Below are 26,668 nucleotides of genomic sequence, written 5' to 3' on the forward strand. Positions count from 1 at the left end.
GAGACAAAATATATAAACATTTTTGTTTATATCCTTTCAGACTAATTAAAGCTCAATAAATTCATTATATTGTAAGTTGATTTTTTTCCCCAATTACTACAAGGTGAACGAACATCTTTCCATGTCAACATATAGACATGCCACCATTTTTTTCCTTTTTTTTAAAATTGAAATATAGTTGATTTACAATATTAGTTTCAGGTGTACAACATAGTGATTCAATATTTTTATAGATTTACTCCATTTAAAGTTATTATAAAATAATGGCTACATTTCCCTGTGCTGTACAGTATATCCCTGTTGCTTATTTTACTATTACATAGTAATTGTAATAATTGTAATTGTTGCTTGTGTATTGTTACTATATACATGGCAGTTTCTCTTAAGCACCGGTAACCACTAGTTTGTCCTCTATATCTGTGAGTCTGTTTCTGTTTTGTTATATTTATGTGATATATATCACATCCTCTTTACCCATTCATCTGTTAAATGGACACTTAGGTTGTTTCCATATCTTGGCTATTATAAATAATGCTGCTATGAAAGTTGGGGTCCATGTATCTTTTCAGATTAGTGTTTTCATTTTCTTTGGATATATATCCAGGAGTAGAATTGCTGGATCATATGGTATTTTCAGTTTTAGTTTTTTGAGAAACTGCCATACCATTATTTATTTAACCAATTCTGCATTAATAGATGTTTAGGTTGTTTATTATAAAACACTGTGATAAACACTCTATTCTCTATCCCGCACCCAGAATGATCTTTTAAAACACAAATCAGATAAGTCACTCCCCTACGGATCCCTTCGTTTTTCTCTTGGGGAAGAATCTCGAACTCCTCCCATGGCCTACAAAATCCTACCTAAACAGGACCCTGGCTCCATGCCAAGAACATCCTCTCTTTCCTCTCACTTACTTACTCTCGCCTCTGCATTTCTCTGTGGTCAGATGAGCCAACAGTGTGGTCTCTGCCTCAGGACCTTTGTACACACCTTTCCTTTAACTAGACCCTCTTCAGCAAGCTGCTCACCAACCAGGCCTCTGCACCCGGTGAGGCCCTTCCTGACCACCCACCCATCACCTGTTTTCAGTTATTTCACTTCATACTGCCTGATAATACCATACTTCTTTATTTTTCTGAATATTTTCTGTCACCCTCTCTAGGCTACATATAAGCTGTTACAGATACTCTTAGCAGAGTATCAGACACATAGGAGCCCCTCAATAAGTGTTTGTTGAATTAATTATATGTTAATTAATGACAGAAACTCAACAAATGTTGTCGCTCGGATTTTAGTTGTCTCCTCAGAGGCGGCACAATTGCAGACAAAAGCACGTAGGCCTATGAGTAAACCAGCCTTTTCTAATGATGGGCAGATTAAACGTGTCAGGAAAACTTTCCCTCATTCCTAACCCCTTTCTGCCACGGCCACACCCTTCCAGATAATACTCAGAAATTTCCCTCTGTGGTAATTTCCACAGTTGCTACTAAATTATTCACATCATTATTTGTTTAAAACATTTCTCCTCCAGGAGACAGAAACTCTGCAATAAGACTGTGTCGTATTCCCTGCTGGGCTCCCAGCTCCAGGAATAATGCCTGGCATAAAATAAGCACACAAAGATTTCTTTTACTTGTTGAATGAAAGAAATATTAGTTTTCTTTTGACTGAAAACACTGGAGTTTAAAAATAAATTATAAAGGGTTGAAATTTTTATTTTCTTAACAGCTGGCACCAGAATTCTTCTTAGGAAAGGACACAACTTGATAAGCCACTTGGAGGAGGTGAGCACCTGAGGCCTGTGGGAAGGTGCTGAGGCAACACAGAAAAGTCTCACCGGTTCCGCATGAGGCAGCAAGAGGAATTTGTTTTGCCTCAGAGAGGAAGCAGGAGCCCGGCTGATGACGACGTGTAACTGGGGCACCAGGTAAGGTAGAGAGAATGAGAGGGAGTAAAAATTCCCTTGGAGGGCTTCCCTGGTGGTGCAGTGGTTGAGAGTCCGCCTGCCGATGCAGGGGACACGGGTTCGTGCACCGGTCCGGGAAGATCCCACGTGCCGCGGAGCGGCTGGGCCCGTGAGCCATGGCCGCTGAGCCTGCGCGTCCGGAGCCTGTGCTGTGCAACGGGAGAAGCCACAACAGTGAGAGGCCCGCGTACCGCAGGAAAAAAAAAAAAAAAATTCCCTTGGAATTCTCTACTTCCAGCTCTCTCTTAAATCAGTAAGGTCCACTTACCGTGCAAATCAACTTGTGGGAGTGTGTGTGTGTGTGTGTGTGTGTGTGTGTGTGTGTGAAAACTGGAAAAGAGCCTGAATGTGACATCTGAGTCAATGCATTGCTGAACAGAACCAAACATGTGAGACACCCAGACAACCCATAAACGGAGGAAATAAAAGTTTGGAGCTGGTTGAGACTTTGAGACTGTAAACTGCCTAGGCATTTATGGAAATCAGCCACAAGCCTTGGAATTGGGGCATTGATTTCGTTTTACCTAGACGTCAAGAGACAGGGAGACCCCTGGATGAAAACAACAAGGGATTCCTCTTACTTGTCACCCCAGCTCTGGTCTGGGTTACTGCTCACCCTTTCACCAATTTGGAATTTGGGGTCTAAAAAGATGAGAAAAATGGAGAAAGAAAAAAAGGAATGAGACCCTTTTCTCTTATCATCAGATAAGATAAACCTCACCAAAATGTCTCTTTCTCCCTGTCTTCTAAGGGAGAACATAGTAATTTAGTGATTGAACGTCTTTTGGGGAAAGGTGCTCTATAAATAAACAGCATATCCTTTGCAGTTATGATTAAGTTACTCAAAGTAAACGCCAAATGGTTTTCTTGATTTTACTTGATTACTCAAACAGATTTTTGCCGTTTGGAAATTTCTTCAAAGCATGATTGCTATACTGCTTTCAACTCCCTACCTAGAGAACCGTCTGTGAGGGCAGTCCTATGAAAATCTTTGATGATGACTCATGAGTGACCTGCCAGGAGAAAAATATCTGATATCAAGAGTACTCTTCTGTACATTTGTGTAATCTTAGAACACTGCAGGAGGAAGAAATAGTTGCCCAGTCAGACACAAAATATTAGAATATGTGTATAAACTGGGTCTCTTCGTTTTCACAGAACTCAGTAGGCTGAAGCATGGTTAATACGAGGTTGTGTTACAAGTGTGAACACATACGGGTTTCACAGCTGCCAAGGGCTCCTGTTTTTATTGGAACAACCCTGATTCTTCCCAGAAAGAGAGTTTTCAAATTTTCTTGCCAAATTCAGTCAACTCATGACTCAACACACACTAATACATTCACTCTATTTCCATTGGCCTTGGAATTCAGGAAAACAGACAGGGGCAACTTTCCTGATTCTTCAGTATCCACTTACATTCCAAGTAGCTTTAATGATTATAACTAAGGTGTTTTAAGGCACGGAATTTGTGGTAATTTGTTACAGCGATAGGAAACTAATACAATGGGTGATTCTGGTTACCGTTTTTGGGGGGATTTTGAAAGAGAGGGAGTTCGATATTTTCCAAATTTTACATACAGACATACCTCGTTGTATTGTGCTTCACTTTATTACGCTTCGCAGATACGGCATCTTTTACATATTGAAGGTTTATTTCAACCCTGCGTTGTCCGATGATGGTTTGCAATTTTTAGCAATAAAGTATTTTAATATTAAGGTATGTCCTTTGTTTTTTTGACCTAATGCTAATGTAAACATAACTTTTTTTATAACACTAGGACTTAGTAACTTTATTCTACTAATTCATCCTAATGAAATATTCAGAGAAACATAACAATTTATGCCAAATGATATAAATATCATAGCCTCCTTATGAACTCAGCAAAAGGTGCATCAAATGACAGTACAGAAATGGAATACCAAGCTGCCATTAAAAGACCAGTAAGCGTAACATTTATATGCACTGGGAAACCAAAAAATTTGTGACCTACTTTATTGAGATATTTGATTTATTGGCTGGCTTGGAACTGAACCCGCAATATCTCAGAGGTATGCCTGTAATATGCATTACCTTTATAATCAGAAAAATATCATGTTTATTATTTTCTCAAATAATACCAAAATGGTAATGAGAGCTGTGGCAGAAAGGTTGAAGCATTTAGGCTCAAAACTGACAACACCCCATCCTTAATGTTCTTAATGTTGTTTATTGAGGAGATTGACTTATGAAGATTCACAAAACAAAAAGTGGCAGAGTTTTTTTTTAACCAAGAGCTCATAAACAAATAAAACTCAATGTACTAGACATTTATCAAGGACCTACTGAGTACCAGGCACCATCTGGATCTATCAGCTGACATGCATCTTTTCTACAGAATTCCTTAAAGGACAAAGCATAACATTCTCTCTGCACAGGACAGCGTGCAGCCACTTTTACACATTTCCCATGCCTGAGCTTCCTCTGCTGTGCTTGGGGGCTGTAGTGGTGCTTCTGGCAGTCAGGACGGCTGGGGGAGGGGGGCTGTCAGACGTGGCATGAGATGGGAGTCAATGGTCTTGGGATAGAGGAAGAGAACATGTTGATTTCCTTACTTTCCTTTGGTAATTTTTGAGCAGACCAAGGGGACCAGAGAGAAGCTAATGTTATGGCTGAAGGGGGAGGTAAAATAACCACCTTTTTCTTCATTTCCTCCAAACTGCACAGGACATTACACAAAGCTCCCAGTGCTTTGTCTAAGATAACTCCCCTTGTCCTCTTTCCTCTCCCCAGGCACCGTTTGCTGGAAGCACACCACCGGCCCTTCATTCCCCCCACTTCACACCTGAGCCTCACACCATCAATTCTCTGTCTGTAGGCTGTTCCCTCAGCCTGGAATACCCTTCTCCCTATTTTAAAATTATCTTATCCTTCAGAGCTGCTCAACTCAAACGCCAACTGCTTCTTGCAACAATAAGTGAAACCATGTGCCAAGGACTTTCATATACAGTATATTGTTTTGAATCTGTTCCATTTGAGTCCTGCCTTCTCATTTGACAGTGTGTTTATTTGAAACTGGGATCGGTCCACTGCTGGGGCTGCTGCGTAACATCTCCCTTCAGTGGGTCTCTCTGGCCTCTTCACTCCCTTACCTCTAGGCATAAATCTCTATATTATCATTTATTTTACCCTGCTTCACAATTAGTTACTGTTCGACATGTTTGCCTCCTCCCTTCTGACCCCACTGGCCATACATGTGTACAAATAAAACACATTATATATTTACAGATCGGGGATTTCTTCTCCAGTTTTCTCTCCTACCCACGACTTTTGACAGTCACAAGGTTTCAGAAAGGTTAGAATTTTCCCTCTGCGCTACCACTACCTCTTAATGTGGAAAGTTCAAGTATGTGTCACACCCCAGAGTCAGGAAATGCTACTAAAATTATTCTTGTTGCTACTATTTTTTGTAAAACCTTTAGCTAGCAAGACCTGTTGCTTAATGAAGTGGAGAAATGAACCTTGTAGAAACGGCTCTAGGATTTCAAGGTGGAGTCGTGTATAATATCACTGGAGGAAGTATAGGGAAATAATTAACTTCAAAGACCCAGCAGAGACCACTCATGCTGCTCCCAGATGAACTCAACGTTTCTCTTATAAAATATGTTTGGGGTGTGGGGTGGCAGATTCTGGGAGACTGGTTTAACCTGTTGCCTCTAGTGCTCAGACAAATAAAAGCAATGGTAGTTCAAGCCAGATTTGAGACTCTTTGCATGCAGTTATTAAAGACTTGGAAAGCCAGTTGAAAGCAGCACCGATATAAGTGAAAACGAAGTCAATTTGACACAAACACTTTCAGTCATGTGAAGAGCAAGGGGATCTGATAATTCTTAGAGGAAGTGAATCACTGATGCCTTTCAGGAATGGCATCTCCCCAGATTATATTGTTCGTTTGCCCCTAAGTGAGGCGAGACTCTGGAAACTAGCACATGTTTACAAAATAAAAATTCTAGTGTAAGAAATACAAAGGGATGTCTCTTTTGCCAAACTCTGTTTGTTTCCAAAGTTAAGGATTAATTTCTATATTTCTATGCTTTAAAAGAATTTCTCCTCCTCTTTCTCTCTTTGTATGTATAAAAGTAAATAGTTTTCATTTATTTTACCATTTCATGTATTTTGCAAAACTACATAAATATTTAAAATAGAAATAAAAGAGAATATATTTCCCCAAAATAAAGCTTCCTCATACCAGAATTTTTTTTTTTTTTCTGAAACAAGTGTTTCCAGAAACAGAGACTTCTTTTTTGTGGAATGTGTTTTTCCATTTGCAAATGAGATGAAGGAATGAATTAAAAGAGCCATAACTGTCTGTGCTGGCTAGAGCAGAAAGCGGGAAAAAACAGTCATTTTTTTCTCTACACTCTCTCAATGACCTTCTCTTCTGCACCAGGAAGGCGTGATTGTCAGCGTCCCTAGCATTCCTCCTACTCTCTGGTGGTGAGAAGGAAGAGGCTTACAAAGGCCTGGTGCTGAGTATTCTGGAAACAAACATAATCTTCAGCTGTAAAAGTAGAAAGGAAAGGCAATCACATATGAATACCGCCATTTTTCTTTCTCTCTGAAACATATAACCAGTTACACAAATGTTAGCCAAGGGCACATTTTAGGGTATTGAGGAATTTTTAAGGGAGAGGCAGATGAGAATCCAATTAATGAATTTAGATTCTGCTCACCCTTTCCAATGGCCAATTTTGTCATTGTCATTTAGCAATTGTGTTACAATTTCAAAAATTGATGGTTTCCGGGGCTTCTTTGGTGGCGCAGTGGTTGAGAGTCCGCCTGCCGATGCAGGGGACACGGGTTCGTGACCCGGTCGGGGAAGATCCCACGTGCCGCGGAGCGGCGGGGCCCATAAGCCATGGCCAGTGAGCCTGCGCATCCGGAGCCTGTGCTCCGCAACGGGAGAGGCCACAACAGCGAGAGGCCCGCGTACCGCAAAAAAAAAAAAAAAAAAAATTAATGGTTTCCGAGAGTATTGGTGGACTAGGATCCTTCTGGCTTTCATTTTAGAGAAAACAAAATGGAAAAGAGGAGGGAGAAGGAGTGGAGAAGGAGTAGGAAATTTTGCAGATGCCTTCTTCAGGTCAATATTTATTGACACAACTAGGTTCCAGGTCACAGTTAACTAACCAAGTCCTAATTATATTTCATGGAGCAAATTTAACACCCTACAGCAGTGCCCAAACCATCAGAATCACAACAAGGTCTTCTTAAAACACAGATTGCTGGGCCCTACCCCACAGAGTCTCAGATTCAGTAGGTTAGGAGCAGGGCCAAGCATTTGCCTTTCTAACGAGTTCCCAGGTGATGATGATGCTGTTGGCCCAGGGGCCCCACTTTGAAAGCCGCTGTCCTATAGCAGTTATTTGCAATCCTGACTGCATCAGAATACTCTTCCTGAAGTTTTATAAATCCTGATTCCTAGGCCCCTCCCTAGATCCACAGAAACAATCTCAGGGGTTGCTCTTGTCAAAGATTAATAAATTCGTAAACTAGGTAAAGCAGTAAGGATAGATTTTATTCAGAGAAAGCTATTGCAGGGCTTCCCTGGTGGCACAGTGGTTGAGAGTCTCCCTGCCGATGCAGGGGACACAGGTTCGTGCTCCGGTCCGGGAAGATCCCACGTGCCGCGGAGCGGCTGGGCCCGTGAGCCATGGCCGCTGAGCCTGCGCGTCCGGAGCCTGTGCTCCGCAACGGGAGAGGCCACAACAGTGAGAGGCCCGTGTACCGCAAAAAAAAAAAAAAAAAAAAAGCTATTGCAACAGGGAAGAGGGTCAAGCATGAACTGAAAGCAACTTTGTCAAAATTAAGGCAAGAGAGTTTTTAAAGTTGGGGTATTCTAAGGGAAAGGCACTGAGAGGCATTAAGGGCCCGTGTGACTAAGCCATCTGGGTCTGTTAATTGGCACTTACCCAGAGGAGAAACAAACTTCTCCTAGCTTTAAAACAGGAGGCAGTGTTGCAAGTTAGTGCTCTGTACCCACCAAAATAAGGCCCTTACTTTCCTAAAGGGACTGGTAGCCAGAGTGAAAGGTAGCTGCTTAAAAGTTTTCATTTCAAAGAGAGATTCTTGAGAAAACAATTCTGGGTGGTAGAGATTAATGTCTCAAAGGGGCAGAGAAAGGATTTATAACTGCAAGCTTTCTAATGTAACTGCTCTAAGAAGGGGTTTGGGGGCCTATCTTCCTATCAGCAAGTTTGGGTGGGAAGAAAAGTAAGTTGTCCTGGCAGCACTGAGCTGTCTCAAGCAGGAATTTAAGTGGATGCAGCCTTGAGCTATTAGAAACTATGCTAGTGTTTCTTCAATTCTCTTACGGTGTGGGGTGGATGGAGTGGGGGAGAGTGAATCACTTATGCTGAGGGTCTGCGGTTTTTATAAGCCAAGCTTGAGGCCTAGTTAAGAAAAGGGCTCAGAGGAGCCTGACTAGACCTTGGTCAAGGAAAGATTCTTTGTCTGTCTAGGCATCTGTATATTGAAACTTTGAAACTTGTCCGTAGGTGATTCTATAGACCACGACTGAAAGGCAATTCGTACAGTAAGGAGATTTACAATACTAGAAGAGAGGTAAGGCTTGCTTAAATGTATTTCTTTTATAAGTTGTTTCTAATACTTACACAGCTTCAGAGGCAATTGGCAAACAGGAAGGATTTCCATGCTTCTCTGTGGTGCGGACACATAGCATGTCAGAGCAGCTGCAATTACCTTCTATTTATGAAGTAACATTTCATCAAGTTCCAAGTCAAGGAAGATAAGGGACTGAGATGTAACTGCAACAAACACCCTGAATTCTTTTTTTCAATTTTTAAAAATATGTATTCAGGGACATCTGACTGTTAACTGTGAGAGAACTTGCAGAAGGCCCTATCTCTCCCAAGTCCAGAGACACCCCTATGCATACCCTGGGAAAATCAGACCAAATGACATCCCCTAGCTGCAGCATTTTTGTTTGGGGAAAATCATGTTTTTTTGTTAACAAATAATTTTATTTATTTATTTATTTTTGGCTGCACAGAGTCTTCGTTGCTGCTGGCGGGCTTTCTCTAGTTGCAGTGAGCAGGGGCTACTCTTTGTTGTGGTGAGTGGGCTTCTCATTGTGGTGGCTTCTCTTGTTGTGGAGCAACAGCTCCAGGTGCGTGGGCTTCAGTAATTGTGGTACGTGGGCTCATTAGTTGTAGCCCGTGGGCTCTAGAGTGCAGGCTCAGTAGTTGTGGTGCGTGGGCTTAGTTGCTCCGCGTGCATGTGGGATCTTCCCAGACCAGGGCTCGAACCCGTGTTCCTTGCATTGGCAGGCATATTTGTAACCACTGCGCCACCAGGGAATTCTGAAAATTATGTTTAAATGAATACCAAGTGCAGCCTTGAATGAGATGAGAGTTCAAAAGGAAATGCAACCTAAGGGGACAATTTCTTTGATGATGGTAGGAGTGGAATTCATTATGGGATCTGCTGGGGACTGAGTTGTGTCCTCCTGAAATGCATATGCTGAAGCCCTAACCTCCAGTGTGACTACCTGGAGATATAGCTTTAAGAGGTAATTAAGGTTGAATGAGGTCATTAGGGTGGGATTCTAATCCAATAGGGTTAGTGGCTTTATAAGGGGTGGGGGAGAAGGGAGGGAGAGGGAGAGAGGCAGCGAGAGAGAGAGAGAGGTCTCTCTGCTCGCACGCTGAGGAAAGGCCATACAAAGACAGCAAGAAGGCAGCCAGCTGTGAGCCAGGAAGAGGGTCCTCACCAGAAACTGAATCAGCCAGCACCTTGACCTTGGACTTCCAGCTTCCAGAACTGTGAGAAATGGGTTTCTGTTGTTTAAGCCACCCAGTCTATGGTATTTTGTTACAGCAGCCTGAGCTAAGACAGGATCATTTGTTTGTTCATTCATTGATTCATTTGGTCAACAACTATCCCTCTTTTAGGCACTGCAGATATGGTAATAGTCAAAATAAAGTCCCAGCCTTTGAGGAGCTTATATTCTAGAGGGGGAAAAAAACAAACAAAAATCAAAGCAATAAATAGTGTGAGAAATGGTAACTGCCATGGGGAAAATAAAGCAGAGTGAGACGGACAGAGGAGTGGAGAATGGCTATTTCATGTAGTGTGGTCAGATAATGCTTGAGCAGAGACCTGAAGTGAGCCTTGGATTCTCTGAAGGAAGAGGATCCTAGGCAGAGGGAACAAGTGCAAAGATCTGGAAGCCCAGCATGCTTAAGTTCAGAAAATAGCAAGGAGGCCAGGTGGCTGGAGCTGAGCCAGCCAAGGAGAGAGTGGTTGAGTGATGGTGGAGAGAGGCATTATGCATAGAGCCTTGTAGGTCTGCCTTAGGGCTCTGCCCCTTACTCTGAGTAAAATGGGGAACCGTAGAAGGTTGTGATTACAGGAGTGGCGTGATTTGACTTCCATTTCAGAAGAATCATTCCTGCTGTTGGGGAAGTGGTGGTGGGATGGGGGAAAAAGCCAGAAGCAGGGAGACTTGATTGAAGGTGGGTAGATGCTTACTAAGACTGAGTTGATTTTGGTTCGGCTTTTGAAACAGCTAATGGATGCATGTCTTTGGGGCCTTTAAAGACGCTTTTGTTCGAATCTTGGGTTATTCAAATTAAAAAGACAATATATGTTTATTTACACCCAGGAGCTGGGGTTTCCCTTTGGACCTTAGGCTCTAGGGTCTTCCTAAGATTCCTTCTGGTTCTTCAATAAACTTCACAAAGTCTGCTTGCTGACCTCTCCCTATCCTGCTAGACCATCAGTTTGCCTAATGTTCTAGCACTCTCGGCACTGTCTTCCTCCAACTCCAGCCTTCCAGTTGGAGCAGTACTTTCTCACACTTCAAGGCACATGTAAATGCCCTAGGGAGGGTCTTGTTAACGTGCCGATTCTGATTTGGTTGGTCTGGGGTAGGTCACGAGGATTCTCCATTTCCAGCCAGTTCCCAATGCTTCCCATCCTCAGCCAATGTTTTGAACAGCAAGAAATTATTCAAAGGATTCTACACACTTTAGATATTCTTTTTGTGAAGAAAAAATCAGACAAATGTATACAATTGAGGTAGGCAATAGAGAGGCCCCAGGCTGAGCAGCTGCAGCTGGTCTCCTGATGATGCTTTGAGATGGGATACCAGCAGGATCATTGGGCCCTGATTGGGTGCATTCTTGTGGATTTCCCAGCCCAACATGTGCACAGAGAAGGCCCTTAGTCTAGGGGAAGGACAAAAGGAGGGAGAAGACTGCAGCTGGAATCCATCTTGGCTGAGAGATGGCGTGCTCGCACCAGGACTAAATGTGGAGATGATTGGCCAGAGACAACCCAGAAAACTGCCCCCATATAAGCAATCTAAGCTGCTACTATTGAGTGCAACTCACTGTGAGCTCTCCTGTGTGCTCTTTCACACATGTATTTTGTTTTTTCCACGTGTACTGTGCTTTTTCTACAGGTACTTTGTTTTTTCTACACATACTTTGCTTCTAATAAACACTTTTATCTTTTTCACAATCTTGATCTCTTTGCTGAATTCTTTCTTCAAAGAAGGCAAGAACTGAGGTCCTTATTCCAGCTTTTCACTGCCGGAATCACCATGAGAAATTTATTCTTCTATTGAGTGAGAATTTTTGGCCCCAAGAAGGAAATTGAATTATTATTTCTTCTTAGGCATTTTTTTCTAAAATACACAGATACTCTTTGTTTGAAAAGAAAAGGGAAAAAATTTTAATTTATTTTTGTAACGAGCAGTGCATTTACAGGATTCAAAACATAAAAGATATAAAGTGGTCATCAGTGATATACCCCCATTCTCACTCCTGAACACCTAATTCCCCACTTCTGTATTCTTCCAGAAACGGTCTAAGCAAATACTATAAGTAAATACACTTGTGTGTGTATGTATGTGTATAAACTTTTCCCCCATTTTTGCACAAATCATAGCATATTATGCCTATTATCCTGAAGTTTGCTTTTTTTACATCTAATATATACCAGGTGTAATGTCATATCAGTACATTAAAAGCATCCTTATTCTTTATCATGGCTAAGGAGTATGCCATTAGATGGATGTGCCACAGTTGATTTAACCAGTCTCAAAAGGTAGCTTTAAGTTAATATAATTGGAACTGACAACTCTAAACACTGTATGTGAAAACAAATTACAATTCTCTTTTCCAGCCACAGAGGAAACATATTTATACACAAGATAAAGAATAAATTGTTATTATTCCTATAATAAATGCAAATTTTTCTTAAGTATTTCAAAACATTAAGAGATTTTACTTAGCTGCACATCAGTGGTGATATTTTGAAACGAAAACAATGTTGACATCTTCCAGTATGTAAGGAATTCCCTTGGGATTATGAATGGTGTGTGAGGAAATTGCAGAAACTTTCAGGTTGAAACAGTGGCAAATCACTAAAATGAGCTTTGATAAAGTGCGTAAGTGTTCATGGAGAGTTTCCAAAAATGTAATTTATTGCAGTGGAATTATTTATGCACTTCAAGAGATTTTCTTGCTTGCAGGTGAGTGGGATCCTGTGTAATTATCCAGAAAATTCCATTCATGGCCTATCTGGATGACTTAGCCTCTTTACTAACCAGAACCTACCCCCCAAATCCTACTGACGTTTTCCTACTGCTTGATATAGCAAACCTATGTTTCTTTCAACTACCTAAAAAATCTCCAGAATAAGTCATCTCTCTCTATCTTATATCCAGTGGGTTCTGATTTAGTAGTCTCGTAGAGGTAGAATTGATATTTGGTGTTAAAAATAGAGGGTTTTTAAATTACCATACAGTTCTATGAATTTGAACACATGTATGTATAGATTCATGTAACCACTACCATAATCAGAATACAGAACGTTTCTAGCACTGGCACCACCCCCCCAAAACAAAATTAAACAAACAAAAAAACCTCCTTTGTGCTATCCCTTTAGAGACACCACCCACCTCTACATATCACAGCTGATAAACACATTATTTTTCATCCCAGCAGTTTTGCCTTTTTGAGAAGATCATAAAAATGAATCATACAGTATGAAAGCTTTTGAGACTGGCTTCTTGCCCTCAGTATAATGTCTTTGAGATCCATCCAAGTTGTCGTATATAACGATAACTTGTTCTTTTGTATTGCTGAGTACTACTCCGTTACATAGATGTTCTGTTTATTCATTTACTTAGTGAAAGAGATAGGAGTTGTTTCCAGCTTTCAGTGAGTATGAATAGAATTTCCATAAACATATGTGTATAAGTTTTTCTGTGGATGTAACTTTTAGTCTCCCTAGGGTAAATAGAGCGGGCTTGCTGGGTCACATGGTAAGTGTGTAACTTTATAAGAAACCGCCAAACTGTTTCCCCGGAGTTGCTGGGTATATTTGCATTTCTGACAGCAATGTGGGTTCAAATTGTTCCGCATGCTCTCCGTCACTTCACATTGTCAACATTTTTTATGTTAGCCATTCTGATAGCTGTGTGGTGGAATCTCATTGTGGTTATAATTTGCATTTCTTTAATGGTTAATGGTATTAAACATCTTTTTTTAATGCTTATTTACCATTGTATATCCTCTCTAGTGAAATGTCCAAGTTTTTTAACCATTTAAAATTGGGTGGTTTTGTTTTTTAATAAGATTTTTTTTAATTAATTAATTTATTTTTGGCTGCGTTGGGTCTTCGTTGCTGCACACAGGCTTTCTCTAGTTGCAGCGAGTGGGCTTCTCATTGTGGTGGCTTCTCTTGTAGCAGGGCACGGGCTCTAGGCGCATGGACTTCAGTAGTTGTGGCACACGGGCTTCAGTAGTTGTGGCTCGCGGGCTCTAGAGCGCAGGCTCAGTAGTTGTGGCGCACGGGATTAGTTGCTCTGCAGCATGTGGGATCCTCCCGGACCAGGGCTCAAACCCATGTCCCCATTGGCAGGCAGATTCTTAACCACTGCACCACCAGGTAAGTCCCTTAATAAGTTTGAGAATTTTAAAAATACATACTCTGAATACAAGTTATTTGTCAGATATGTGATTTTCAAACATTTTCTCCCATTTTGTAGCTTGTCTTTTTGCTCTCTTAACAGTGTCTTTCACAGAGAAAATGTTTTAAATTTTGTAAAGTCCAATTTATCAATTTTTTCTTTTACGGATCATGCTTTTGGTGTCATGTCTAAGAAACTTTTGCCTAACCCTAGCTCATGAAGCTTTTATCCTATGTTTATTTCTGAAAGTTTTATAGCTTTATATTTTACGTTTAGATCTATGTCCTATTTTGAGTTCATTTATGTACAAAGTATGACCTTTAGGTTGAGGCTTTCCTTTTTTTTTTTAACATATGGATGTCTAAGTTTTTCAACACTATTTCTTGAAAAAACTATCCTTTCTTCACTGAATTGTCTGTGAAACTTAGTCAAAACTCAGTTGGCTATATTTCTATGAGTCTATATCTGGACTTTCTGTTCTGTGATCTGTAGGTCTAGCCCCTAGCGAATTCTACATGTCTTGACTATCACAACTTTATACTGAGATTTAATATTGCGTATTGTAATTCATCCAATTGTACTCTTTTAAAAAATTATGACTCTTCTAGTTACATTGCCTTTCCACATAAATCTTAGAATCAGCTCCTCTATACCTACAGAATTAGAATTATACTAAACCTATGGATTAGATGACATCTTTACAATGTCTTCCAGTCCATGAATATGCTATGTCTCTCCATTTATTTAGGTTTTCTTTGAGTTCTTTCACCCGCATTTTTTTTTGTTTTCATCATAAGATCTTGTATGTTTTGTTAGATTTATAATTAAGCCTTTCGTTTTTTTGGCTCTATTGTAAATTTTTTTTTTTAATTTTGGTTTCCAAATGCATAGGAATAATACGTAAAAATAAAATAGATTTTCATGTGCTCACTTTGTATCCTGACCTTGTTAAACTCAGTTATAAGTTCTAGATATATTTTGGTAGATTCCTTGGCATTTTCTGCATAGACAATTATGCTGACCGTCAATGAGGAAAATTTGTTTCTTCCATTCCAACTGTGTGCCTTTTCTTTCTTTTGCTTTATTGTACTGGCTAGGACCTCCTGTATGATACTGAATAGGAGTAGTGAAAATGTATATCCTTGCCTTGTTTCCAGTCTTAGCATTCAGGTTTTCAGTGTTGAATTTTTTTTCATAAATGAGCATGATTTTGGCTATAGTTGTTGTTTTTGAAGATGTCCTTAATCGAATTGAGGATGTTTGCTACGAGTTTTTATCATGAATAAGTGTTGAATGCTGCCAAGTGCTTTCCCCTCATCAATTGATAAGATCACGTAGTTTTTATCTGTTAGTCTGTCAGTGTGGTCAATTACATTGCTTGATTTTCTAACATTGAACCAGTCTGCATTCCCAGGATGAACCCCTCCTACTGGTTGTGGTGTACTTTTATATATTGCTGAATTTGACTTGCTAATATTTTGTTGAGGATTTTTACATCTATATTCATAGGGGACACTGGTCTGTAGTTCTCATTTTTGTATTTTTATCTAGTTTTGGTTTCAGGGTTATGCTGGTCTTATAAAATAAGTTGACAAGTGTTCCCCCTTCTATTTTTTGAAAGAGAGAGTGTTGGTGTTATTTCTTCTTTAAATGTTCGATAGGATTTACTAGTAAAACTACCTGGGCCTAGAGATTTCTTTTTCCAGGAAGTTTCAGACTACCATTTCTTTAAAAGACAGGCTTTTAATAAAAATCCCCATTTAAAAATTTTTAAAAAACGTGGCCTCCAGAAAATTAATTCCCACTTAGTATAATAATTAATATGTACCAGTTGTCGAGAGTAGTTTCAAAGGAAAGAAAAGATGTGGTCCTGCCTTAATATAATTATGGCACAACATTGGTCAAAAAGCACTCTCAAATGGATTATACAAATATGTGACTAGGAAGAAAGACAGGATAGAACAATGGCTAAGAGCATGCACAAACTTTGGCAAGTGATAAACATATTTGGTACTGTAACCTTGGGCAATTAACTTCTCTAACCATTTTTCCTCATTTGTAAAAGAAGAATAGTAACAGATAAATGGCTGAGTTGTAAGAATTAAGTGAGTTAACGCTTGTCAAGGGCTTCATACAAAGTAAACACCTAGTAAGTAGTTGCTATCATTAGTGTGACTTCACTGGAAAAATTATAACAATGTATACAGAAAAGAACAGTGCCATGGATTGAAAGTACTTTCCACCCCTCTAAAGAATTATATAACTTTAAAGTTTTAAGGAAACTTAAGCGCTTATGCGTTCAGTTTTATTATTCTGTAAATATATAGCACTTGGTGATTTAATATTTATGGAAAATTCTGGGACTTCCTTGGCAGTCCAGTGGTTAAGACTCCGCGCTCCAACTGCAGGGGGCGTGGGTTTGATTCCTGATTGGGGAACTAAGATCCGGCATGCTGCTCAGCGGCGCAGCCAAAAAAATAAATAAATAAAAGTAAATAAAATAAAACTTATGGAAAATTCTATTACTTCCAACTTCAAGCTCTAGATCTGCGATCTTTTTTTACCACAACATTCTATTTTTTTTGAAACTTCACTTTGATTATCGAATACCACATTATAGTCTCTTACTGAATAAAAGTGTGCTTGCTCTTCTTATCTTTTCTTTCTAAATCAAATTTTTCAATCTAGCGTCCTCTTCCTCTATCTGTCCTGTTCAGTGTTTTGACACTTTTCCTGCAGAACAGTGAGCAGGGCCTCTGAGTTCAAAGACGCACTTTATTCACTTATTTCCTTAATAAACAAGATGAAAGCAGACTGACAAATGAGGAATATCAAATTGTACAAGCCTCTTCAAATGAAAAGCAAGAAAACAGACTTGACTTACTTTGGCGATGGCCTTTCTTTTAGTCATGTCATTACCATGGTTTCAGCAAAACTGATCGTTTCTGTGTTAAATCCATGTCTCCCATCTTTTACTAAGTCGCCTGCTTTATCTTTTCTTATATCCCTGGTCTTCAAAAACTTGCAGTTTGAATAAGCACTACCATGGCTATATAATTAGGTATGAAGTATGAGGTAGACAAAGCTATAAAAGGCTAGGAAAGGGAGGGATTTGTGCTGTTGGAGATAAAAGGAGAAAACTTAGAAGGGTATGAATTTCAATGAGGCTTTGAAGGTTGGGAAGCCTTTGGGGAGAGCAAACAAAAGAGAGGTGGTGGTGGGAGCTCTGGATTGCTGAAGGATGGACAAAGGCATACAGGCGCAGAAAAGCTTGGTGTTTTTATGGACATGTGGTATGCGGATGAGAGGAAGGAAGGGGGTGGATTTGAAGGAGGAATGGGCTGGAACTTGAGTGCCTACATTTCTATTTCAGTGGAGGAGGGAGTGGGCAGGGAAAGTTACATGAAAAGACTGTTCAGAGAGGCAGTATAGCTTAGTTGTTTAGCGTATGGGCTCTGGAGCCAGACTTTCCAAATTGGAATCCTGGCTCCACCATGTATAATTTGCATGATGTGGACAAGTTGTCTAAATTCTCCATGTCTCAGTTTCTTCATCTATAAATCAGGAATAATAATGGAAAATTCTTCATTTGGGTTATTGTGCTTGGCTCATAATAAGCTCCATATAAATGTTAATAATTATTGCCATTGCCATTGCGACATAAGTTGGAAAGTCAGGGAAGGGTCTGATTATAGAATGTTTTGAAAGCTAATAGAATTTAGAGATATGTAAAAGACTACTGGAGGCATCATAGTTTTTTTTAGTCAACTGAATACACAGTGATGCTATTTTTAGTTGTTAACTAATCTTGGCTTTTAACATCAATCAGCTACACTCAGCATTAATTAAAATTTTATTCACATTTTATTTGATTCTCATGTTACACTGAACTTGTATTTGAAAGGATGATGATAAAGCACACCAACCAAGTCCCTAAGACCCAAGTCAAAGTCTTTCATTGTTTGATATTATTTAACGATTTGGAAACAAAGTGGGAATATTATCCAAAGAGAAAAGTCGAGGCAGCTAATATACAGCAAAGTTATATATGAAAGGGAAAATGATGAGGGGTAATTAATGATAGGAAGGTGAGATTGCAGACAGAGGCAAAAATGAACTCAGCAAAGCAATCATGTATAAGAAAAATATATTTTAAAATTTAGAGGCTTTTGTAGAATTTAAATGTTTTGAAAACGAGTCAAATGCAAGTAAATACTGAAATTGAATTTTTTATTTAAATAGACTGGATAAGCACCAAGCAATGACAATAATAAAAAATAAAAGGAAATATATGTACGGGGAAATATACTGAAATTTTAGCGTAAAGATTGCCTGAGCCTGGCATCCCTTCCCCTATAATTGTGAATAAAAGACTAAAAATATTATCTTTCCCTTTATCTTCCAAGGACATCAGATTTATTTAGAGTCTTGCCCTATTTTTTTGCTTCAGGCAGGTAAGAGTTAATATCTTGAGTTTCAGGCTGGGTGAGGGTGTCCATCTCCTGAGGCTGTTCTCCCCCTCCCCACAATCCCCACCACCTTTTGGGTGAACTCCTAGACTCAGCAGAGGAGGATGGATTGTCCTCTGGAAGAAAGGAGGGTGGAGGCCATTCCTTCTGAGAGGGTCAGGTCATATCTCAGAGGAATGGATTCTTTTAGAACTGAAAGCTGTACCCTCACCCTCAAACACACTCCTATCCCAGTCTAGGCCGTCTCCACAAACAGCATTTCTACTCATTCACGGGCTCTGGTCAGGAACATGGCATTCACTGTGATCTCTTCCTTTTTCTTATCTTCACTCCAATTCATTACTAAATCCTATCCATTCTTTCACCAAAGTACATCTCAAATCTGTCCACTTTGCTCCATCTCCACTGCCATCACTCAGACACCACTGGTCTACCTAACATTTTTGCAAATTAGGAAAAGGAGCCCTTCACCTGGGCAGATGCTGGAGCTGAAGTCCAGCTCCGTTTTGCTAACTTTGTGCAGGTCGTGGTCTCCCAAACCTTGCATGATGGTCCTGGACCGCAGCTTAAACCATGCTGCACTGTTGTAATCATCTCACTGTTCTGCCCACGTCCAATCTTGTCCCCTTCCAATTCATTCTCCACACAACAGAGGGACTACTTTTAAATCAACAATTTGATAACTTCACTCCCTACTTAACCCTTCAATAGATTTCTGTCACTACTGGGATGAAATCCCAAACCCTTAACATGGCCTACAGGTTTCTCTGTGATCTGGTTCCTAGTTTCCTCTTTATCCTTACTGGCACCATTTCCCCTAGATAACTTTCATCCACACTGCCTTGTTTTGTTTCCTGAAACTTGCCAAGCTTCTCCCCTACCAGAAGAGACTGCTGGGAAAGTTCTTTCCTGACTTAGTTTGGCTAATTTCTATTCTTCTTTCAGGCCTCAGTTTAAAATGTTACTTCTTCAGGGAAGCATCTCTGAATCTAAAATCTAAAGTAATCTCCTCATAGCACTTTAATCATACATTTATAATCATATATTCACTAGTGACTTATTTAATATCTTTTCCCCTACTATATACTGTAAGCACCTAAGCTGGGTGTGATCCCCACTTAGCCAGCCCAGTGTCTCATTCATCCAGGTTTCTATTCAACAAGGCCTTCTCTATGCCAGTGACTACGCTAGATGCTAGATATATAGAAATGGATAGATGAGGTCCTTGGTCTTATGAGAGAAACAGACAACCAATAAACAAGTAAGCAGACAAGATGATTACAGATTTTGATATGTGCTATGTAGTATACTGTTTAAGCGCTGAGATTCCTGTCTGTATTATTCGTTAATGAATGCCAAGTGTATTGCTTCGGATAAGGCTAGCTGCTAAACATAAGTATACTTTGCCCATGTAAAGTCCAAAACAAATATTGGATGGCTCTCCATCAAGTGGTAATTCAGGGACCTAGGCTCCTTCTAACCTGTGGCTCTGCCATCTTCAGCATGTGGCCACAGAAGGGAAAGAGTATGGGAGACAGCTTGTGGAAGATTTTTTTTTTTTCTTTAATGAGCTAAATCTGGATGGCTACACTTAACTGCAAGGGAGACAAGGGAACACAGTGTATCTCTGTACTGAGGAAGAAGAGTAAACAGATTCAGTGATCAGCTAGCACCTTCCACAGTACCCGGCACAAAACTGGCATTACATAGAAACAAAAATAGAAATGGAGCTTGTTCTCATTTTATAATCAATGAGAATGTACACAGAAATCAACATTATGTCTGATCTAGTATACTGAACCTCTAACTTTCAGGAATCTAGAAATAGTCTTTAGAGTAAAGTTAATTTATTTATAGATGTGCTTCTCAGCATAAGAAAGTTTAAAAAATTAATCTACTAGTCCACTTTAATTCAGGATCACATTCAAGGTTTCCATTTTTATTTCCCATGGTTTTTAGCCTGTCCCAAATCACAGCCTCTCCATTCTTGAGTTTAGATGGTTGCATTAGGACAAATCCATAGTCAAGGCAACAGAATGGATCAGAAAGTGAACGACATATTCCAACAATTTGGGATCTAGTGTTGATAGAGCCACACTGTAGCTCTGAACTTGTAAAAATGTGCAACCTAGCTAGATCACCATGTAAATAAGTTCTATGCATATATTTTAATGGTATTCTTTGTAATTTTCTGCTCTGAACGAAACACTGTAGAAATCTAAATTATTCTTTGGTATCAAAGCAGACACACTGTCACATGTGTGTCTGCGGTAATCTGTACTTAAAGCTATTCCATTCTGAAACTGCTTTTCTTGTCCCGGACCGAATCTTAGTATTAAAGGCACAGAAACACAGAGCTCTAAGGGACCTCATCAATCAGAAGCATTCATCTGTTCCCTTAACTTTAGTATCAATTCAGAAGAGATCTGAAATCTAGAGTTTACCGATGTATCCTACAGAGATGAAAAAGTGAAACATTCCTGAATCCGTGTCAAATCGGTTTTACTCTTCCCGAGAGAGAATCCTGAGGCAGTTGACGGTCACGGTCCCGGAGAGCAGTTTCGCGCAGCTGGTAATTAGAGTCGAGCGCAGCAGGTGGAAACAGTGCGGCTGAGCGCGGGCCATGCGGCTGTTTCCGCGCCTCCTGGAGCGGAAGGGGCTGCGCACCCACCTACGGGATCTCCAGAAAGTCGGAGAAGCTGCCGCACCGTAGCCAGGAGTACCGTTCACTCGGTGGGAGTAGCGGCCCCGGGCAAGCTCCAAAGCGCAGCCACCCGGAGGAGCCCAAAGAACCGGGCGCGGCGCCGCAGGACGCCCGCCACGCCCCACGCCGCCCTGCAGGCGAACGCGGGAGGCGACGAGGCCCTACCGGGCCACCGTAGCGCTGCGGCTCGAGCCGCTCCTCCCGCGCCGCCCTCCGCCTCCTGCCTCCCGGCGCCGCGGCAGCTCTGGGCAGCCAACACCGACGCCGCCGCCGCTTCCTCCTCTGCAGCCGTTCGGCCGCTGCGTGACGCGTCGTTTCCTCCCAACATGGCGGCCGGGGCAGGTCGGCGGTGATGGAGGCCAGTCCGCGGCCACGGCGGGTGCTAATCCCCACAGTAGCCAGGGCAGCCCTGCTCTCTCTGGGCCTCTAAGTCGCCGCCTCGTCCCTTGGCCCCCGGGCTGACGGCCACCGGGCTGGGCTCCCTCTCCGCCCCCGGGCCGGAGGGGCGAGTGAGGGGGGTGGCCGGGAAGCGACCCCCGGGCCGGGAGAACCGGAGGTCCCACGGGCGCGGCCCTCCAGGGGCGGCCCCTCGGGGGGCGGCGAAGACCTCTGCGCCCCTCACCCGCACCGGAGCCGGGCCGGCTCGCCCGCTCCTTCCTGATCCAGCGGCTGCCCTCCACGCCTCCTCTCCCCCACCTCCACCCCCTCTCCTTTCTCTCGGTTCTTCCTCCTCCTTCCCCCGCCCCCCCCTTCCAGCCGCTGGGAGCCGCGGGTCGGACGAGCCGCCGCCTCCTTCTCTGCGTCCATGTATGAGGGGAAGAAGACGAAGAACATGTTTCTGACCCGGGCCCTGGAGAAGATTTTGGCCGACAAGGAAGTGAAGAAGGCGCATCACTCCCAGCTGCGCAAAGCGTGCGAGGTGGCGTTAGGTGAGCAGGGAGGGGGCCCGAGGGATGGGGGAGGGTACCGCGGGGTGGGGGGTGGGGGTCGCCGGGCGCTCGCCCTGGGCCGGCGCCGCTGACCTCGGGGAGCCCTGGCGAAGCTCTGGGCTGCCTGGCTGGAGTTGACAGTAACTCGGCTAGATGTGGGGCAGAGGCAGGGTGGAGGAGGAAGGGCAGCTCGCTGGGCTCAGGGAACGCGGCAGGGCTGGGGGTCGGCTTGAGAACATGGGAAGATTTTGTTGGTGGAGCGTGCGGTGCGGACAGGATATCACCCTTTGTGATGAAGCAGAAGGAGTTGTCGTTTATTCGCTTGGAAAATTGAGGTGGAGCTGATTTGTCGAGATTGGGCGTGGGAAGGGTTCCGTATCGTAATTTCAATAACTTTTCGTTTGGCGTGGTACTTTGGAAAGAAAGGCTGAAGTTGTTCCCTTGTTGACAGTCTTGAGAAGGGGTTTGCGGGAGGTGCCGCCTGTTCTGACATTTCTCCGCTTCTGCCACGGGAAAAACAGCGAGTAATGTTGTATCCGACTGGGCTGACCTGGAAGAACAAGACCGAAGGTTAAGGGGAGGGGGTGATGAGATACAAGCGGGGAAGGAAAGGACCTTTAGATACGTTGGCTTTAGTGACAAGGAAGGGAGGGTTTGAAACAGGGAGAATGAAGACAATGACACCCACCAGCCACATGTCTGGCCCGTGGCAGCTGCTCTCAAGCTTGAGTTGTGATTTATAGTTCAGACGAAAGGGATCTAGTGTCATGAAGCCCCTAGCAGGGTAAATCCAGACAATACCTACGGCGAGGACAGGCAGATGAAGAATTGTTAAAGGGGGACCACTGATGGATCTGTTGCATCCATCAAGGACGAAATCGTTTTAAGGAGAGACCAGGACGTTAAACACAAAGATGAATTCCTAATGCTTGCGCTTCATTTTGTAGCACTGGAAATAGATTACATCAAATTGACTTGAGAAAACGAAGCTTGTTAAGTGGGCTTTGGAAAACATTCTTGAAGGGGAAGAAAATCCAGAATAACTTGGATGTATGCTAAAGTAAAGGGTCAAGACAGCTTTAAAGGAACTTTGCCTTTTAATTTTTAAAATAAATAGAAGACTTTATAACTTGCTATAATAAGTTATACTGTTTTTTTCCTTTTTTGGATCTATTGAAGAAATTATATTAAAATTTTTTTGAATTTTATGTATAATGAGTTTAAGTTTAGTTTTTTTATCCTTCATTGATCACAAGTTCACCTTTTGTTATTCTTGAAGCTAGCGAAAGACTGTTTCAGGTGTATGAGAGGATGTTGTACAGAAGTAAAAATTGAATTATATTTGGGTCCTGAAAGGAATAATTATTAACTTGGGGCAGGATGAGGGAAGGAGTGATTTTTGGAATTTTTAAAACAATTGTTATGTGTAGGTTTATGAATAACTTGCTGGTTAAAGAACTTAAGAGTTCAAACAAAAGTTTTAGTTTTTGAGACCAGATTTTCTGTATTAAAATATACTTTTAATATACTAATGATAAGTATTAGACTGAGGAAATGGAGTGTGGTGTGTGTGTGTGTGTGTGTGTGTCTTATCTATCTATGTGTATATATATATATATATATATTTTTTTTTTTTTTCCTCTCTCCAAAATGCTAATGTAAGTATTTTTAAATGGAGAGATCACTGGAATGAGAATCTGGGATCCTGGGTTTAAATCACAGTTCTGTTACATTGCAGTATAGTCAAGTCCCTGGGCCTTAGTTTCCTTCTCTGTAAAATTAGGATGTTGAACTTTGATTGTAAGGTTACGTCGCCTCTAATGTGCCATGAATGTGAGCACACCATTCTCTTAAGTTGTGCATTGAGAGCATTCCTGCCACTCTTGATTGGCATCTTGAGAGGGCTTAGCTTGATCCTTGCTGTTTCTAGACATAGGGACTACTTGGTAGTGTGTGTGCCAACTGTACCAAGGTTGTCTGTTTTAGATTTTGCCACTCTTTACTTTTTTGCCCCTTCCATATAGTTAGCAGAAGCTTATTATGAGGAATGTGTCTATCCAGGCAGGGACAAGGCACCAGAGTACTTTCTTTACTTGAGATGTTTAGGGCTTTTTCCCCACATTTCATACTTACATTTAGTCTCCTACAAAATCTCATTGAGCAATCTCATGGTAGTTAATCCCTGATGACCTTTGTTTCTTCCCTTCTAGTCATACATCTACATTATCACCCAAACATAATTTCATAGGGATAACCCTTTTCATCTTTGCAGAAAGTATAATGTCTTGTAGTAGATGGTATCCCCAAATGTATCCCTGGAAACTATTATAGACCTCCCTTTTCCTCTTCACTGTTGAGACCTGGGCCAAGCCCACTTTGTTCTCTTGATAATCTATATGGCTGTCAAGCTGGATGGGAAAGTAAACTGGAATGGCCTGGTTAGGTCATCCCTGATCTCTAGCTTATGAGTGGGAAGGAGTTGGCTGGAAGTGGTAGAGAGGTGGGTGTTGTTATAACCCTTCTAAATACACTTTGTAAATGACCCTTCTAAATATACCTGTCTGCATTTATTCCCTGCACCTCCTCCCTGCATTTTTATTGAGCACCTGCAATGTGGCTGAAGGGAGATAGAGGGTAAACAAGAAAATATATAGTATTTTTATATCCAGACTTTTAATCCTTCTGTGTTTTAAAAATCATTTTCTGGGTGTGTGAGTAGATTTCAGACCACTGGTATTCAAAATTAATTCAGTTACCTTTTAACAAAATGGCCTATTATAAATCAGTTTTCTGTAAATTATACTCATGAAATTACAGTTCATCTCATATTCTTAAGAAAACTATTTTTTTTGTTAAAGTATAGCTCTTAGGAAACCTTATCTAGATTAGGGGGGATTTTACTTTATTAAAACGAAGCCCAATTTCAAAAGCACCACATAAAGGAACTCTGTTTTTCACAAAAAGAAAAATAATGAAACCTTAAAAGCAGATTATTGAAAACTTTTGTTAAATTTTCATACATTTCAGACTTTATTTTGAAGTAAAGAATGGTTTAAAAAAAAAAAAAAGAAAGAAAAGAAAACCCCTCACACCTATATTGTTCAATCATTGTGAAGTCCACAGGCCCAGGAACAGCTCCAGGTTGCCCTCTCTTGGTATCTGCCCCACTACAGCTCTCTGCAGCAACCACTGAACTCTGCAGAGTGAGGGCCTCTAGGCTGCCCTAGCTTAGCTTGATCCATTCCTGCTGTCTAGAATCCTGAATTAAAAATAGTCCGGCCATCTGCTGGCAGATGAGACAACAGCTGAGCTATTTTTAGTTTTAAAGAATTTAGGATTGTTGAGGGATTGGGCTTGAAGGTAGCATTGTTTGTCTCACGGGGAGGGGAGGGTGCAGTTGGGCCATATTCCAATCAGGCCTCTTAAGTTTCAAGAGTTTCTTTGATGTTAGGGCTATGACTAGTTCAACTTTTGCCTCTAACATCAGATATCTATGAAGATATCCCGCAGATGTTAGGATGAATGAGTTCAAGGTTGGAAACTGGCACTGATAGAGAATAGGAGTGAAAGGGGTGACCAGAAGAAGGTTTTAGAGGCAAGGGAGGCATGTAGAGGCAGAGATAAGGGTGGGTTCCCTGCAGAGATATGGGAGAATGATTGAGAAAAAGAGGAATTGTTAGGGAGGTAATTTTTGCATCAGACAGGGTGTGAATTTGTGTTCATCATGTTCTAAAGTGATTCTACTGTTTTACTTTTTTTATATAAGTCTGTTATCTATACTTAGTCTCCTCCAGAAATGTAAATAAAATATTTAGGCTAAAAACTTAACAGAACTTGCTTCCTTCTGCTCCTCCAATCTCACCCTTGTTTTGGTTACTGGTGTTATAAAAAGATTGTATGAGTGGAGGAGAAATTATTTGAGTGCTTTATTTGACCCCAGTTTTATGCTCCTTCTGGTAATATTACTAATTTTTGTCACTCTTGACCATTTACCAGAAAAAAAAAAAGACTCTCAAATAATGCCCTGCCAACAATTAATTATTTTAATTATAATTTAAAACCATTAACAAGTTTCTTTTTAAACCTTCCTTGATATCTAAAGTAAAAGGTGTTTTCAGTAAGTCAGGCTGCTGGAATTTTTGAGATAGCTAGGAAAGAAGGGTGTAATGAATGAAATGACTGAAAGATTCTGTTAGGTTTGAGTTAAAAAAATAAGTTTGGGTATACTCTTTTCCATTGTGGTGATTTATACTGTACATTACCATAATTAAGATTCTGAAGAGTGTTCTGTGAAAAAGAAAGTGCTCAGTTTTGCTTAACGAAGTTTTTCCTAAATTATTTGACCCTTTTCAGTGTCTGTTAACACCTAGGAAACATTGTTCCTTGGAATTTACTTTGGGACACTGTTCAAGGAAAAGACAGACAAAGCAGATACAGTAGCCCTAACTATTGATGAAACCATTCTTGAGAAGAGTCATTGTGTTTTTGGAAAGCAAGAGCCCTGTTGACAGTGTGGGAAAGAGAAAGTCAGAAATGAGGTGTAGTTGGACAGAGTGGTATCAAGCTCAGAGGACTGCTCTCTCGCTCTTGCTTTCCCATCCCGTCTAATGGCAGG

General features: G+C 41.2%; 1 protein-coding gene across 2 annotated transcripts in view; it reads left to right on the forward strand.

Annotated features, from left to right (window-relative positions):
• Positions 1-21,923: 21,923 nt before the first annotated feature.
• The window catches only part of ARFGEF1 (ARF guanine nucleotide exchange factor 1), a 137,502-nt gene continuing 132,757 nt past the window's right edge, over positions 21,924-26,668 (forward strand). For both annotated transcript variants that reach the window (XM_079902340.1, XM_079902341.1), the window contains exon 1: positions 21,924-22,053. In XM_079902340.1, coding sequence (XP_079758466.1) covers positions 21,930-22,053 — 124 coding nt within the window. In that variant the 5' untranslated portion in view covers positions 21,924-21,929. The remainder of the gene's footprint in view (positions 22,054-26,668) is intronic.

The sequence above is a fragment of the Stenella coeruleoalba genome (assembly GCF_951394435.1).
Source record: "Stenella coeruleoalba genome assembly, chromosome: 17".
Taxonomy (NCBI): domain Eukaryota; kingdom Metazoa; phylum Chordata; class Mammalia; order Artiodactyla; family Delphinidae; genus Stenella; species Stenella coeruleoalba.